Here is a 12,329-nt window from a genome sequence, read left to right on the forward strand (position 1 = left end):
AGGAAATTCATGAAAATTCACCTGTTGAATTTTATATAAAAAGCAACCCGCGGAATTCCGCGGGTTGGTATATTCTTCACAAAATGCTTGTTTTGAGATCTCACCACTTCACCTAAAATATATTTTTCAATACTTTTTCAGCACTTTTCCGTAGTTGTATATGAAAGACAATTCGAGATAAAAGTCATAGTACAATGGTATTATATGCTGCACACCGTTTGTTGTGAACCAAACTTGAAAGTCAGAGAAACTGTTACTAGGTGGTTCGTAGAATTTAGAAGCAAAGTCATAAAAGTCCTTACCGATACAAAGAAAACTGTTGTTGCTTGAACTGAAACTTGCATGACACATGACATTTTGAGGGTCAAACACGTTTCTATAAACTGTCAAATCTGCTGGTGGAAGTATAAATTTAAATGGACCATCTGGTGGTAATGGTTCGTTCTGGTTTAGTAACCGAAGAAATTGTGCCCAAGAACGCTTGTCTACTCCCCAATATAAAAACTCTGTATCTCTTGGAGGGTTAATTTCAATCTTTTGAAATGAAACTGTGGAGTTCATCTTGTCATATTCTAGTTTCAGATAGTATGTTCCATTTAGTAAAGAGTCGTATTTTTCTTGAAATTCCCAATAGTATTTGTTTATTTGAGTTTGAAAGTCATTTAGAGTTTTTTCAAGACTTTCGTCTGAACGAATTGTAAAGATTTTCATTTCGTCAAATTTTTCTATTAGACCATCAGAACCTTTATACTGACCATGAAAATATACTGCAAACATAAACGCGTTAGTTCTATTTGAAAACAAAACTCTTCTAAATCCTATTGCCTTTGCATCTGAAGGACTTTGAAGCCAACGAACTGGATAGTCAAACCTGTAAGAACGGGATGAAATTTCTTCATCTGATATAGTCCTACCGGCATTTGTGAAGATATAGTCTAACGGTTTTGTATCTGCTACTTTTGTTCTTTGTTTTTCAACCTGAAGCATTTAATATATGTAAAAATATATGGTTTTAAAAACGTTTTTACTTCATATTTCTCATCTAACAAGCATGTTGTCTGACTGCTTGAGGGTTAGGTTGGTACCATTCGAACTTGACACTTGCAATTCCTTCAATTGCATTCAAAATGTCTGAGTCGGAGTCAACCATTTGTTCTCTCTTTGTAGTCTTGAAAGCGTCAAGAAGTTGTGCGGCTGTTGTGACATTGCCATGTGCATAGTAAATGTGACCATCCAAATCTGTTATGGTCAATCTGAGATTGTGTCCTTTCTTATTTCCGTCTTGTATGGCAGCAAGTACACCCATGAAGCCTTCTTTGTTCTTTCCTTCGTCAAAGTTTACTGTAAAGGTTCGACCAGATGTAATTTTACTACGAACTTCACGGTACTTCTCATATGCATATCTTGTTCTTTCCATGGGAGCATGTGCGTCTTCACCTCTACCTTTTTTTCTTCTCAAAGGATGCAATTGTTCGTCATGTTTCCAATAGAATCTGGCAAAGCCGTCGTGTCCTTCAACTTGAGGCTCACTAACATCGAAAGGCATGTCCATAAGACGTTCTTCTTCTAACCTCTCTAGTCTGTTTGGATAATTGGCACGTGCTGTTTTTAAGTCCATTTCGTAGCGAAGACCAGCAAGTTTGTCATAGACTTTTATTGGTCTTCCCTTCCTATATTTAAAATTCTTTGAAACTCTCCAACCATATCTTTCTAACTCTGCTTTTATTCTAGCAGACCTTCTGTCCATTCTATATAGGGGCATTTTTATAAAAAATAAAAAAATGTTTTTTTCCTTTACTTAACATAACCGCCTGCTGCCATAAGTCTTTGACGCCAACCCATACCAGCTAATGAAGGTTGACTTGGTTTAGTTTGGAAACTAAACTTTGGTTTTGGTTTATCTTCGGTTTTTGGTTTTTCTTCTTCTATCGGCTTTTCGTCACTTTTCGGTTCCTCTGACTTTACTTCACTTGCAGGTATGGTTGTGTCGTCAACATCTTCATAAATATCATATGCCATTTGTTTTTGTTTTCCTTTCAACTTTTTGTGTTTGTTGTAAAGTTTAGAATATTTCGACTCTAAGTCAATGAGATGTTCTATAATGAACTGTTGGTCAGTGAAGTAAACTTTTCCATCTGTTGTCTCGAAAGCTCCTTCAGACTTCAATATTTTATTTGTGAGAGTCTGTTTCTTTTTTGAGATACTAGCCGTTCCATTTCTATGAAAAGTGACTTTGTAGTTAGGGTTTGTATTTCCAGACCTGGCACTTTCTATTATTGAATTTTTCTCTTCATCTGTAAGTTCTTTGACAGGTTTTGACAATGTTTCTGAACTTTTTGTTTGTGGTGTCAAATCTACCGTTTCAACTTCTTCGGTCATTTTCATCTCAGTAAAAAATTTTAGTTTGGTTTGTTTTCAACTGGTTGTTGTTGTTTTTTAAGTCGGTCTAAAACTTCCTGAGGTATAGGAAGAACTTGACAAACACGTGGTGGTGTAACTGCTGGAAGCCGACAAAGCCATCTTGAACCCATTTGTCTCAATGCTGTATTGTTCATTTCATCTCAGTAAAAAATTTTACATTCCCCACGTTTGAGGCGGTTGAGGTTGGTTGTTGTTTACCCACTGTTGTGCATGGTTATATCCTCTGTTAAAGAATCTTTCACCTTGGTCCATATAGTGTCCTGCTTGGTTATAGTAGTCATTTGCTTTGTTATAGTAGTTTCCTGCTTGTCTTCCTACATTGTCCATCCATCCTTGAACTTTTCCTCTTGTTTCAGGATTTGGAATAAGATTTGCTGCATCTCGTGCTACATCCCAACCTTTCTGTACAGTTTGTATAATAGGTTGTGCTTTCTCTTTCAGTATACCTAATGTACTCAAAATCTTCCTTCCAACTCCAAATACACCTCTGGCTATTGTTCCCACTGCGGGTAAAAATCTAGATGCAACTCCTGCTAATGCGCCAAATAAACCCATTTCTTATAGGATAAAAATGACGAATCCAAACAAGGACCCCTATGTTTCTAAGGCAACAAAGAAAGCACTCATGGTAAAAATCTTTAGTTCAACACCAAATGCTTGGTTTATGGATATCTTGGAAAACATTCCGAGGTATAGAGAAGATGGACCTCCATACTGGCTAATATTTGTTGGTCAAAACACAAGATACTGTGAAGCCATACCATTACAGTCCAAAAATATTTTAGATGTGAAAACTGCTTTGACAATATTCGTTGACAAATACCATCCAACAAAACTGACATCTGACTATGAAAGTTCTTTCAAATCAGACGATATTAAAAACTATCTGCGTTCAAAAAATGTAAACCAATATTTCATTGTCGACCAAAACCATTCTGCTCTTGGTGTCATTGACGGTTGTATAAAAATGTTAAGAGACTTAAACCAACCACAAGGTGGTGAGGTAGATGAAATGTCATATGACGACAAATATAGACACTTCTCCATGGCAAAGATGAGACAAGTTTTAAATATTTACAATAGCCGTAAACAAAAAGGTTTGGGAAACCACTCCCCCGAAGAAATGAAAAACAACCCCGACTTAGAGAAAGACTATATATTTAATAATTTAGTCAAAAGAGACAAACAAGAAAGAATGCCGGGCTTCAAACTTCAGAAAGGAGACAAAGTAAAAATAGAAATACCTAAACGCGACCCATATGAAAATACTATTGACTATGACAACAACAAGTACCCGACAGGTACTCACATTCGTGTTCGTAAAAATAGAAGAAAGTATACAAGAGAATATTATGAAGTTTTAGGCAAACATGGCAAAATGTACAGACTGCAAGCAGAAGATAAAACGACTATTGTCAGACCTCGTTTCAAACTTGTCAAAGTTCAAGGTGGTATACTTTCAAAGACAGTTCCTAACAAATATAAGACAACTCCTGACGAATATGCTAAAGAAGTTGAAAATGACGACTAAGCATTTCTATACCATGCGTAAACTGTCATGTAAGGTGGCATGTAGTCTTTACTTTGTCCCGTTGTTTGCGTATACCCTGAAACGCGATGTGTATTCCTCCTCCCTCAGTGTTACTCCAGTAACAATCTATAGCAAACTTAACGTTGTCTTTAACATCATATCCTTTACCTTTTGTCATTGCTGACCAATCCCAATATCTATGCTTATGCCAACCTGCTTGAGATGTACTTAAATCTACGTAGTGACTGTGCGCAGGTAAATTTTCACCTGAAATCGTTTTACTTCCACCTGTTTCCTTTGAAGAGTTTGCACAATACAAAAACCTGTCGACTATTTGAGTCCAAGTTCCAAAACCAAGTACTACTTCTGGTCTGGTAGAGTTCATTGACGTATAAATAGAGCCTATAATATAATGTTTGAAGTATTTCTGTCTTTAATGTTTGAAGCTCTGTTTTGTCTGCTTTCTTCTCATATAAATCTTGAGCAGTGAATTTAATATTATGTTCATCCTTCATGACATAAACATCTTTACATCTAATGTTTCTCATCGTCGTTATGTCGTCATCCGATGTTAAACCTTGTGGAAAGTTAGGAGGTTTCCAATATAATACATCCCCATCAGGTTCTTCAACCGTTCCTTCAATACTTTCTATACCAACAGTTGTAAAACTTGTATGTGTATGTCCAACGTCACTTTTCCTGTTTAAGGTTTCTTGTAAGTTTGTAATATTTGCAATGGTATGTGTATGTCCAACGTCACTTTTCCTGTTTAAGGTTTCTTGTAAGTTTGTAATATTTGCAATGGTATGTGTATGAGTCTTATTTGCTTTTGTCTCTAAGGTTTCTTGTAAGTTTGTAATATTTGCAATGGTATGTGTATGAGTCTTTTTAGAATATTCGTTTTCAGCTCTTGTCACTTCACTTGACATTTTATTGTCAACATATGTTTTGTCTGCTAGTTCAGGATGAGTATGTTCTTTTGTTGCATAAGCATTGTTAGCTCTTTCTTCTTCTTTTGCTATTGCATCGTCTACATATTCTTTGTCAGCTTTGTTGTCAACATCTGCTTTCAAAAGAAGTTCTTTTATAGGTTTCTCGTTTAAAGTTCCTTTTGTTGGATTTATACAAACAGTATGGTTCTTCTTGTCTTGAAACAGAAACTCATCTGTCATTGGGTTTAATGTCAGTTTTAAGTTTCCTTCTTTCAATGACTCAGATATCTTAGAATAGTTTGAAAAGTTTGTTGTGTTCTTATTTAGAGCTTGCAAAATGAGTTGTCGGTTGTGTTGTATTTCTCTCATAGACGCTGTTTCATTCGACATTTTTATTATAGATAAAATATGCTTCCAATAGAAAAAGAAACTTCTAGAGTTGCTACAACTAAACCATTAGATGAACTTTTTACGAATGTCGGTCAAAAGTTTGAGACAGAGACCGTAAAGCATGAAGGCTATCGTTTTGACTACCCGTTAAGATGGTTAAGAGACCCATCCGTCACAAAAGCTATTGGCTTTCGTAGAATGAAGTTCATTTCAGAAGCCATACATGGTTTCCCATTTACAGTCGGTTTTGAAGTTCGATACTATAACAAAGAAAAACGTACGTATGAGAAATTTGAACAGGGAAAACTTTTACAAGTTAGTTTGCTTGTAAACTTAGAAACAACTCTTCAAGCTTTTCAAGAAAAAATAAACGATATCTATCTCGAATATGCAAACCAGTATAACATTGACGAAGGAGAGTACCATCTCGATATTATATATGACAGGAAAAATGCAACTGTTAAAATCAATAGAATAGAAGACCTTGGAGAAAACGTTTATATTTCTACAAAATATAACAACTTGGCATGGTATAGATTTTTGAGGATGTTAAATCAGCCTGCAGAATATCCAGTACACCCGGACTATTATGAAGTCGAAAACCCTAATGGAACATATGAAAATGTTTTCGACTCAGATGCTATTATAGTTCATGCTTCATTTTCTGGTGCACAAAACTCTTTTTTATGCTTGGCAAATGACTTTTACGAAAAACCTACAAAGCTATATGAACCACCAAGTGGAAGTATTTCAGACTTTCAAGTATGGTTTACTACAGATGGAAGAAAGAGAATAGTTCCATTATACCATGCGTTTTACTTAGAACTTAGTTTCATATACAACTACTATCGAACGGTAAAAATATAATTTTTTAATACGGTTGAGGTGTTGGATTTGGTTGCCAACTAGACTGTGGTGCAGGTTCAGGCTGTTGTATAACAGGAGCTTGTTCTTCTGGTTCAGGGTCTTTAGGTATAATACCAACGAACTGACCTACTCTTTTACCAATATTTTTGACTCCGTTCCAAATTCCTCTTCCGACAGATTTTATTCCATTCCATATACCTCTTCCAACATTTCGAAAGAAGTTTCCTATTCTTCCAAAGAAACCCATTTTACTATATGTAAAAATCTAATGTCCGCCTAGTCTCTTACGTTTCCTGTTGAGTTCCATAGCATTTTTTAACTGGAGCTCATACATTCTGTTTCTCCTCTGGTAGAAAACATATTCTGGGTCAACTCCTGTGTTCGCGTCATCTGCATAAAGTTGTTTATATCCGACTTCAGGGTTTGTATAAAACTCTTTCCATCTCATATTTGCATACCATGGTGGCAAACCTAACGCAGCGTCATTTGACATGGCAGTTTGCATTTGTACATCTGTTGGCACTTGACCATAGTTTGCCATTGCAGTTTGTATTCTAACTTCATTTGGAATATTCTCTGGGTTTGGTTGTCCAGGTTGCTGTGCATTCGCTAAGTTCTGTGCGTCCATTTAATATTAGATAAAAATATCTCTTACGAGTACATATACTGGACATTTGCAGGCATTGGTTCATCTTCATATTCTCTATATCTTTCTGCCACGTCAAAGAAATAGATGACACAATGGAAAAAACCTAAAACAAGTAGTCCTATTTCAAACCACATTTACCTACCAATAAAATTTCTTTGTTATGACACTTTCTCCGGTTTATAGGACCTCTCTCATATTCTATCTTGTCATATCTAAACTCATAGTCATGTATGTCCTCTAACCATCTCATAACGGTTTCCAAACCACTTTTATCGGATGTAAAGTAAAAGCATGGATGGTTATGTAAAACGTCTAAAGTTTCTAAAGAGTCTCTCAAAGTCCAGTCTACTTGGTATTGAAAATCCCATGTGTTATAGAACGGCGGGTCCACTATAAAGAAAACATTTTCCTTGTCTTTATATTTTTCATACAACTCTGTCCAATGACATCTCACAAACTCTATACCCTCAATATATTTTTCTATGTCCTCTTTGAAAACATTTGTATAGTTAAGATATAAAACTTTTGACATAAGTGTTTCAATGTCATGAACTCTTATAGCACCACTATATAATAGTCTAGCAGATATACTATCCCAGTCAATATACTCTGCTTTTTTCAAAACCTCTCTGACAATATTTTTCTTATCTAATGGTATACGTTCCATCTTACCTATAGGTATCTTTTCTTTCAACTCTTTCAATATTTTGTTAGTGTCTGGTATATGTTTGAGACGGTTCATATAGTTGTCGAAGTCATTGCATATAATCTTTGAGTCAGGAAATATTGTATGGCACAGATGGGATATATAGAAACTTCCACCGAACAAATCTACAAATGTTAGACCATTCGGTAGTTTCTTAAGTTCTCTCAATAGAATATCTTTACATTTACTCTTATTTCCAAAGAACGGTAACGGTGGTTTTGTAAAATTCATTTTATATATATAATAAAAATGTTTTTTCCTGAAAAGTGACAGAAAAGTGACGAAACATGAAAACATATATATTTTGTGAAAAGCTCCTGGAAGACCCGTATATAAGAACTTCATTTATACTAAAACATCATCAGGGCTAGAAGGCACGAAGTGCCTGGAAGCCCCAATACCTTTTTTTTTTTTTTTTTTTTATTTAAGCAAATCATTGTAAAGAAAACAAACGTTCCATATGAATTGAGATTTATTGACATCAGAAATTATATAGCGGGTGGGACATTAGACCAATTCACTCAAGATTTCGGAAACAATAAATCACGTGTTAAATCCTTTTTCCCTTATCAATTCATCACGTGGGAAAATTACGAAGAAGAATTATATAAAGAGGAACCATTCACGAAAGATTCATTTTATTCAGCATTAACCCAAGAAACTATATCAGATAGTGATTATCAAATATATCTCAATGATGCTAAAAACTTTAAGAATAGATTAGAATATTTTATTCATTATTGCAATAAAGATGTTGAAATTATGATTGACCCAATCGATAAAATTATTGAAGAAACATTTGTTTATAAAATTGACACGCTTCATAATCTTTCTTTATCATCGAATGCTTCAATGATTCGTTACGCGTTAGCATATAAGAACTTCAATCCTAACGAAACATATCCAGAAGAAGAGATAGAATCAAGTTTTGAATTAACGAAAAAGTATTGGAAATATAAAATTGAATCATATAAGAAACAAGATGAAAAAGCAGAAAGGGATACTAAAAATAATGTTTCAATGGATGATTTTCAATACTATCACGATTTAATCCTTTCATCTAAATGCAAAATGTGTGGTAAAGCGTTTACATATGCAAATAAACCAACATTAGATAGAATCGATAATAAAAAATCACATACCAAAGAAAATTGTCAGTTAATGTGTTGTTATTGTAATGTCGTAAAATCAAACAAAGATGAAGATGTTCAACGTTTAAGAATTAATTTAAGAAATTACGCATTGAAAAATAATTTACCAATGACTTTAGATTCAGTTGAAGCTTATCACATTCTCCGTAATGGAATTACTGGTGGTTTATCAAATGTTCAACATAGAGTAAATCTTAAAGGAATCACGCACATTAATAAACTTGCATATAATCCAGAAACTAAAACTGTATCAAATGAGGACACTTCCAACATTATGACTCATTTCGTTGGAGTTGACTTTAATTCATTATATCCTTCATCATTTTCATCTAATCCCCATGATTTCATTCAATATACTGACCATAAAATGTATATGCGGGAAGATTGAATGGTGTTATCATTTTGATACAGCAACAAAAGAAAGCAAAAGCACTGGAATAATTAAGAAGAAAAATACTTTATTCGTGGCTGAAGTAAAGGGTCACATTGATGAAAAATACATTAATGATTACATAAACTTTTTACCGATAATAAGAAACTTAGATATTATCACAGATGAAAAAACAATTGGCAGTTTTATGTAATAATTACATGAAATCAAACAATCTACCAGTTGACCAGAAACAGAGAAAATTAACTCAGTTAGCATCAACACACAACCAATATCAACCATTTTCTTCTTATTATCTTTGGTATCTAATAGACAGATTTCATTTTATCATTGATGATATTCAATCAATTTTAACATTTACTAAAAACACTTGTTTTAATGAATTTGCGAACAAATTTATGAACGAAAGACAAAAGGCTGAATTAGAAGGAAATAAAGGAAAAAAGTTTATTTTGCAAGATTTCACTTAATGGATCATATGGTTACGATGCAATGAATACACAAAATTACGCAAAGACTAAAATAATGAATGCACAGAAGGCACGCGTTGCATGTATGTCAAATAAGTTTTAAAAACATAAGAGAAATAGGTGAGGATTACATATCAAGTGATGCTCAAAGATAGATTTTATAGATGTGATACATGTTTACAAGAGGCATTTTTTACTTTAGATAATGCTAAATACTGGTATTTAGTTTTCATTTATGATTTTAATGTATAAATGCATGAATGTTAATCGTTTTCATTTCATTGAAGGTGATACTGATTCATCATATTGGGCAATCGCTGGCGACCCCAAATCTTCCTAACACTCAAGCATTTCAAGCAATTGTAACCGATAAACAATTTTATGATAAAACATTTTTCAAAATTCGCACCTTTTGATTTCTTCTGTTTTGATGAGAAATTTAAACCTAAATTAAAGAATAAAGCTGAAGAAAAAGCACATGAGAAAAAATTATTGGGTTTAGCAATTGAGAAAACAAGGTGATAACATGGTTGCTTTATGCCCTAAGTGTTATACATCATTCAACGGAATGATTGGTGAAGACTCCTTCAAAAAGATAGCACAAAAAATGAAAGGTGTAAGTTTACGACAAAATAAACAATTAACACCTAAAAATTATTTAGATATAATAAATGATAAAGTCATTTTCGATGGTCAAAATATTAATTTACAACTTAAAAATGGGTCAATGACTCGCTTAACAATCGGTAAGACTGCATTAACAGGGGCACACACTAAAGCTGTATGTTGTGAAAATGGATGTTGTATGCCATTTATTTAATGAAATGCCACAGAAGAGACAAAGAGGTGGGCACCCATAAAAACATTGATTTTATTTTTATATAAATGAATAGCGCAGATTTAAAAATTTAATTGATGATTTAGTATTTAATCAAAATTTTCTTAGTTATTATGATTTAAAAGCATATCTCCAAAAACATGATGAAAATATAACGGGTGATGATATGGATGAATACTATCGGTATTATAAAAACGAAATTTTGAAATATCATGATAAAATAATTAAACGTTTAAGAGAGAACATTAAAGAAGGAAAATATTCAAAGGGAAAAAGTAAATCACAACTTAAACAGTTGAAAGATTTCAAAAATAAAGTATTAACTGAAAAAGATATTGATGAATTATATAAATTATATAATCCTGAGCCGCAAAAGCCAAAAGAGAAAAGTTTGGACGTTCAGCAGCTCATAAATGAAGCACAAGCTTTAATTTATGATTCATTAGTTAAAACATATTCAACCCGACTTTTAATGAAGATCAACTTTTGGAATTCATCCTTCAACATAAACTCGAAGCGGGAAAGTATATCAAACCTTTATATACAGCATATTTAAAACAAATGAATAGAATACATCCAGAATTAATGAAGGGGGAATGAAATCCAAAATCAAAGCAGATAAAATTAAACCACTTGCAACACCAAAACTCCAACGACAGTACCTCCAACGACAGTACCTCTCCCTCCTTCAGTTAATCCTTCATCATTCACTTTATTATATCCATTTCAAACATTAAAGAAACAAAAAGATTTTAAAAAGGGTTTCAAGATATTAAATAAACCAATTGACCCGAAAATTCAACCATTAAAAGAAAAATTTAGTCGTCCATCATTTGCACCTTCACCTTATTCATACGAAATCGATCATCTGGAATATTCAAAAGGAAATATTACTTATTTATTTGCCATTAACATTAACACTAGATATTTATATTGCATTCCGGTGAAAGGGAAAACAGAACAGGAAACAAGAAGAGCTATACAATACTTACTAGATCATGAAAGAGTAGATATAAGGGGTGATGGTGATAAAGGATTTCAGGCAGCCATGATTCATTATTTCCCACAAATTAATTTTTACTTTTCATCCTCTCCATATACGTTTCATAATAAAATAGTTGATGCGGTAATGAGAACTCTTAGAGATGCGTTAGGGGTTAACGGTCAGATATACTGGGATGGAAATCATGACTCCATCATACAGCAGTTAGTATATTATTACAATAATACATGGCATAGAACTATTAACATGAAACCAGTGGAAATGAAAAATGATATTTCAAAAGAATGGGAATATATTAGAAAGCAAATGGAAAGGTTGAATGATGTTAAACGTGAACAAATTAATTCGGGGCTCATGAATTTTAAACAAGGGGATAAAGTTTTGATTCATCTCGATTATGGAAAAACTGATAAATCAATGACAAAAAGAAGACGAAGATTTGACACAATAGCTGAATTTGTTAGATATATTAACGGCAATGCATTAGTTGAAGTTGACAATAAATTAATAGAAATTCCGATTTATTTTATTACTCCATTATATTTAAATAATATTTAATTTTTTTATTTCGTAAGAAATGAGTGACAACAAAACAGTCAAGAGTCCAGACGATGAATATAAAAGAAACTAAACAGAATTAAATCAAAAATATGCTATTACAAAAAGAAGCCGCAATGTGTGGGGTTGAAAACGATAAAGAAATAATCGAAAAATTAGAAACTTACCGTTCAATCCTTAAACTGAGTGAAGCAAAAATAAAAGAATTTAATAGAATAAATAAATTGATTGGAAGAGATGAATTTAATAAAGATGAATTTTTAAACTCTATCCAAATTTAATTTTTATTCCTCTTCGACAACATCTCTCTTTCCATCATTACTGCATAACCACATTTTCTCAGTTTTAGTGGTTTGTTATTTTTAACATGTTCTCGCATCATTTTTATCATTTCCTCCCTTGTTATGATTCGTGGTAAATTT

The 12,329-nt window shown here is 33.1% G+C and overlaps 7 protein-coding genes and 3 pseudogenes across 10 annotated transcripts, besides 3 other annotated features; 4 read left to right on the forward strand and 6 right to left on the reverse strand.

The window, feature by feature from the left end:
• Nucleotides 1–7,922: part of a mobile genetic element that runs on past the window's edge.
• Nucleotides 458–987, reverse strand: TVAGG3_0085410 (uncharacterized protein; the record flags this gene model as incomplete). The annotated part of the gene is made up of 1 exon (XM_051222227.1): nt 458–987. A coding segment is annotated over one exon (530 nt), but the record flags the coding sequence as incomplete, so codon positions are not given.
• Nucleotides 1,043–1,618, reverse strand: TVAGG3_0085420 (uncharacterized protein; the record flags this gene model as incomplete). Its single annotated transcript, XM_051222228.1, has 1 exon — nt 1,043–1,618. The coding sequence occupies one exon, from the start codon at nt 1,616–1,618 to the stop codon at nt 1,043–1,045; it is 576 nt and encodes a 191-aa protein (XP_051107214.1).
• TVAGG3_0085430 (uncharacterized protein) lies at nt 2,400–2,555 on the reverse strand (the record flags this gene model as incomplete). The annotated part of the gene is made up of 1 exon (XM_051222229.1): nt 2,400–2,555. The coding sequence occupies one exon, from the start codon at nt 2,553–2,555 to the stop codon at nt 2,400–2,402; it is 156 nt and encodes a 51-aa protein (XP_051107215.1).
• On the reverse strand, nt 2,575–2,976 carry TVAGG3_0085440 (uncharacterized protein; the record flags this gene model as incomplete). The annotated part of the gene is made up of 1 exon (XM_051222230.1): nt 2,575–2,976. The coding sequence occupies one exon, from the start codon at nt 2,974–2,976 to the stop codon at nt 2,575–2,577; it is 402 nt and encodes a 133-aa protein (XP_051107216.1).
• TVAGG3_0085450 lies at nt 3,594–3,952 on the forward strand (annotated as a pseudogene). The gene has a single exon. A coding segment is annotated over exon 1 (359 nt).
• TVAGG3_0085460 (uncharacterized protein) lies at nt 5,293–5,862 on the forward strand (the record flags this gene model as incomplete). Its single annotated transcript, XM_051222231.1, has 1 exon — nt 5,293–5,862. A coding segment is annotated over one exon (570 nt), but the record flags the coding sequence as incomplete, so codon positions are not given.
• Nucleotides 6,146–6,388, reverse strand: TVAGG3_0085470 (serine threonine-protein phosphatase family; the record flags this gene model as incomplete). The annotated part of the gene is made up of 1 exon (XM_051222232.1): nt 6,146–6,388. The coding sequence occupies one exon, from the start codon at nt 6,386–6,388 to the stop codon at nt 6,146–6,148; it is 243 nt and encodes an 80-aa protein (XP_051107218.1).
• On the reverse strand, nt 6,407–6,682 carry TVAGG3_0085480 (uncharacterized protein; the record flags this gene model as incomplete). The annotated part of the gene is made up of 1 exon (XM_051222233.1): nt 6,407–6,682. One exon carries the CDS (start codon nt 6,680–6,682, stop codon nt 6,407–6,409), a length of 276 nt encoding a protein of 91 aa, XP_051107219.1.
• Nucleotides 7,829–7,834: a terminal%2Cinverted (terminal inverted repeat of Maverick transposon ID:TVAGG3_0085320).
• Nucleotides 7,835–12,329: part of a mobile genetic element that runs on past the window's edge.
• TVAGG3_0085500 lies at nt 8,259–9,410 on the forward strand (annotated as a pseudogene). The gene has a single exon. A coding segment is annotated over exon 1 (1,152 nt).
• On the forward strand, nt 11,927–12,188 carry TVAGG3_0085510 (annotated as a pseudogene). The gene has a single exon. A coding segment is annotated over exon 1 (262 nt).

The sequence above is a fragment of the Trichomonas vaginalis genome, chromosome IV (assembly GCF_026262505.1).
Source record: "Trichomonas vaginalis G3 chromosome IV, whole genome shotgun sequence".
Lineage (NCBI taxonomy): Eukaryota > Parabasalia > Trichomonadida > Trichomonadidae > Trichomonas > Trichomonas vaginalis.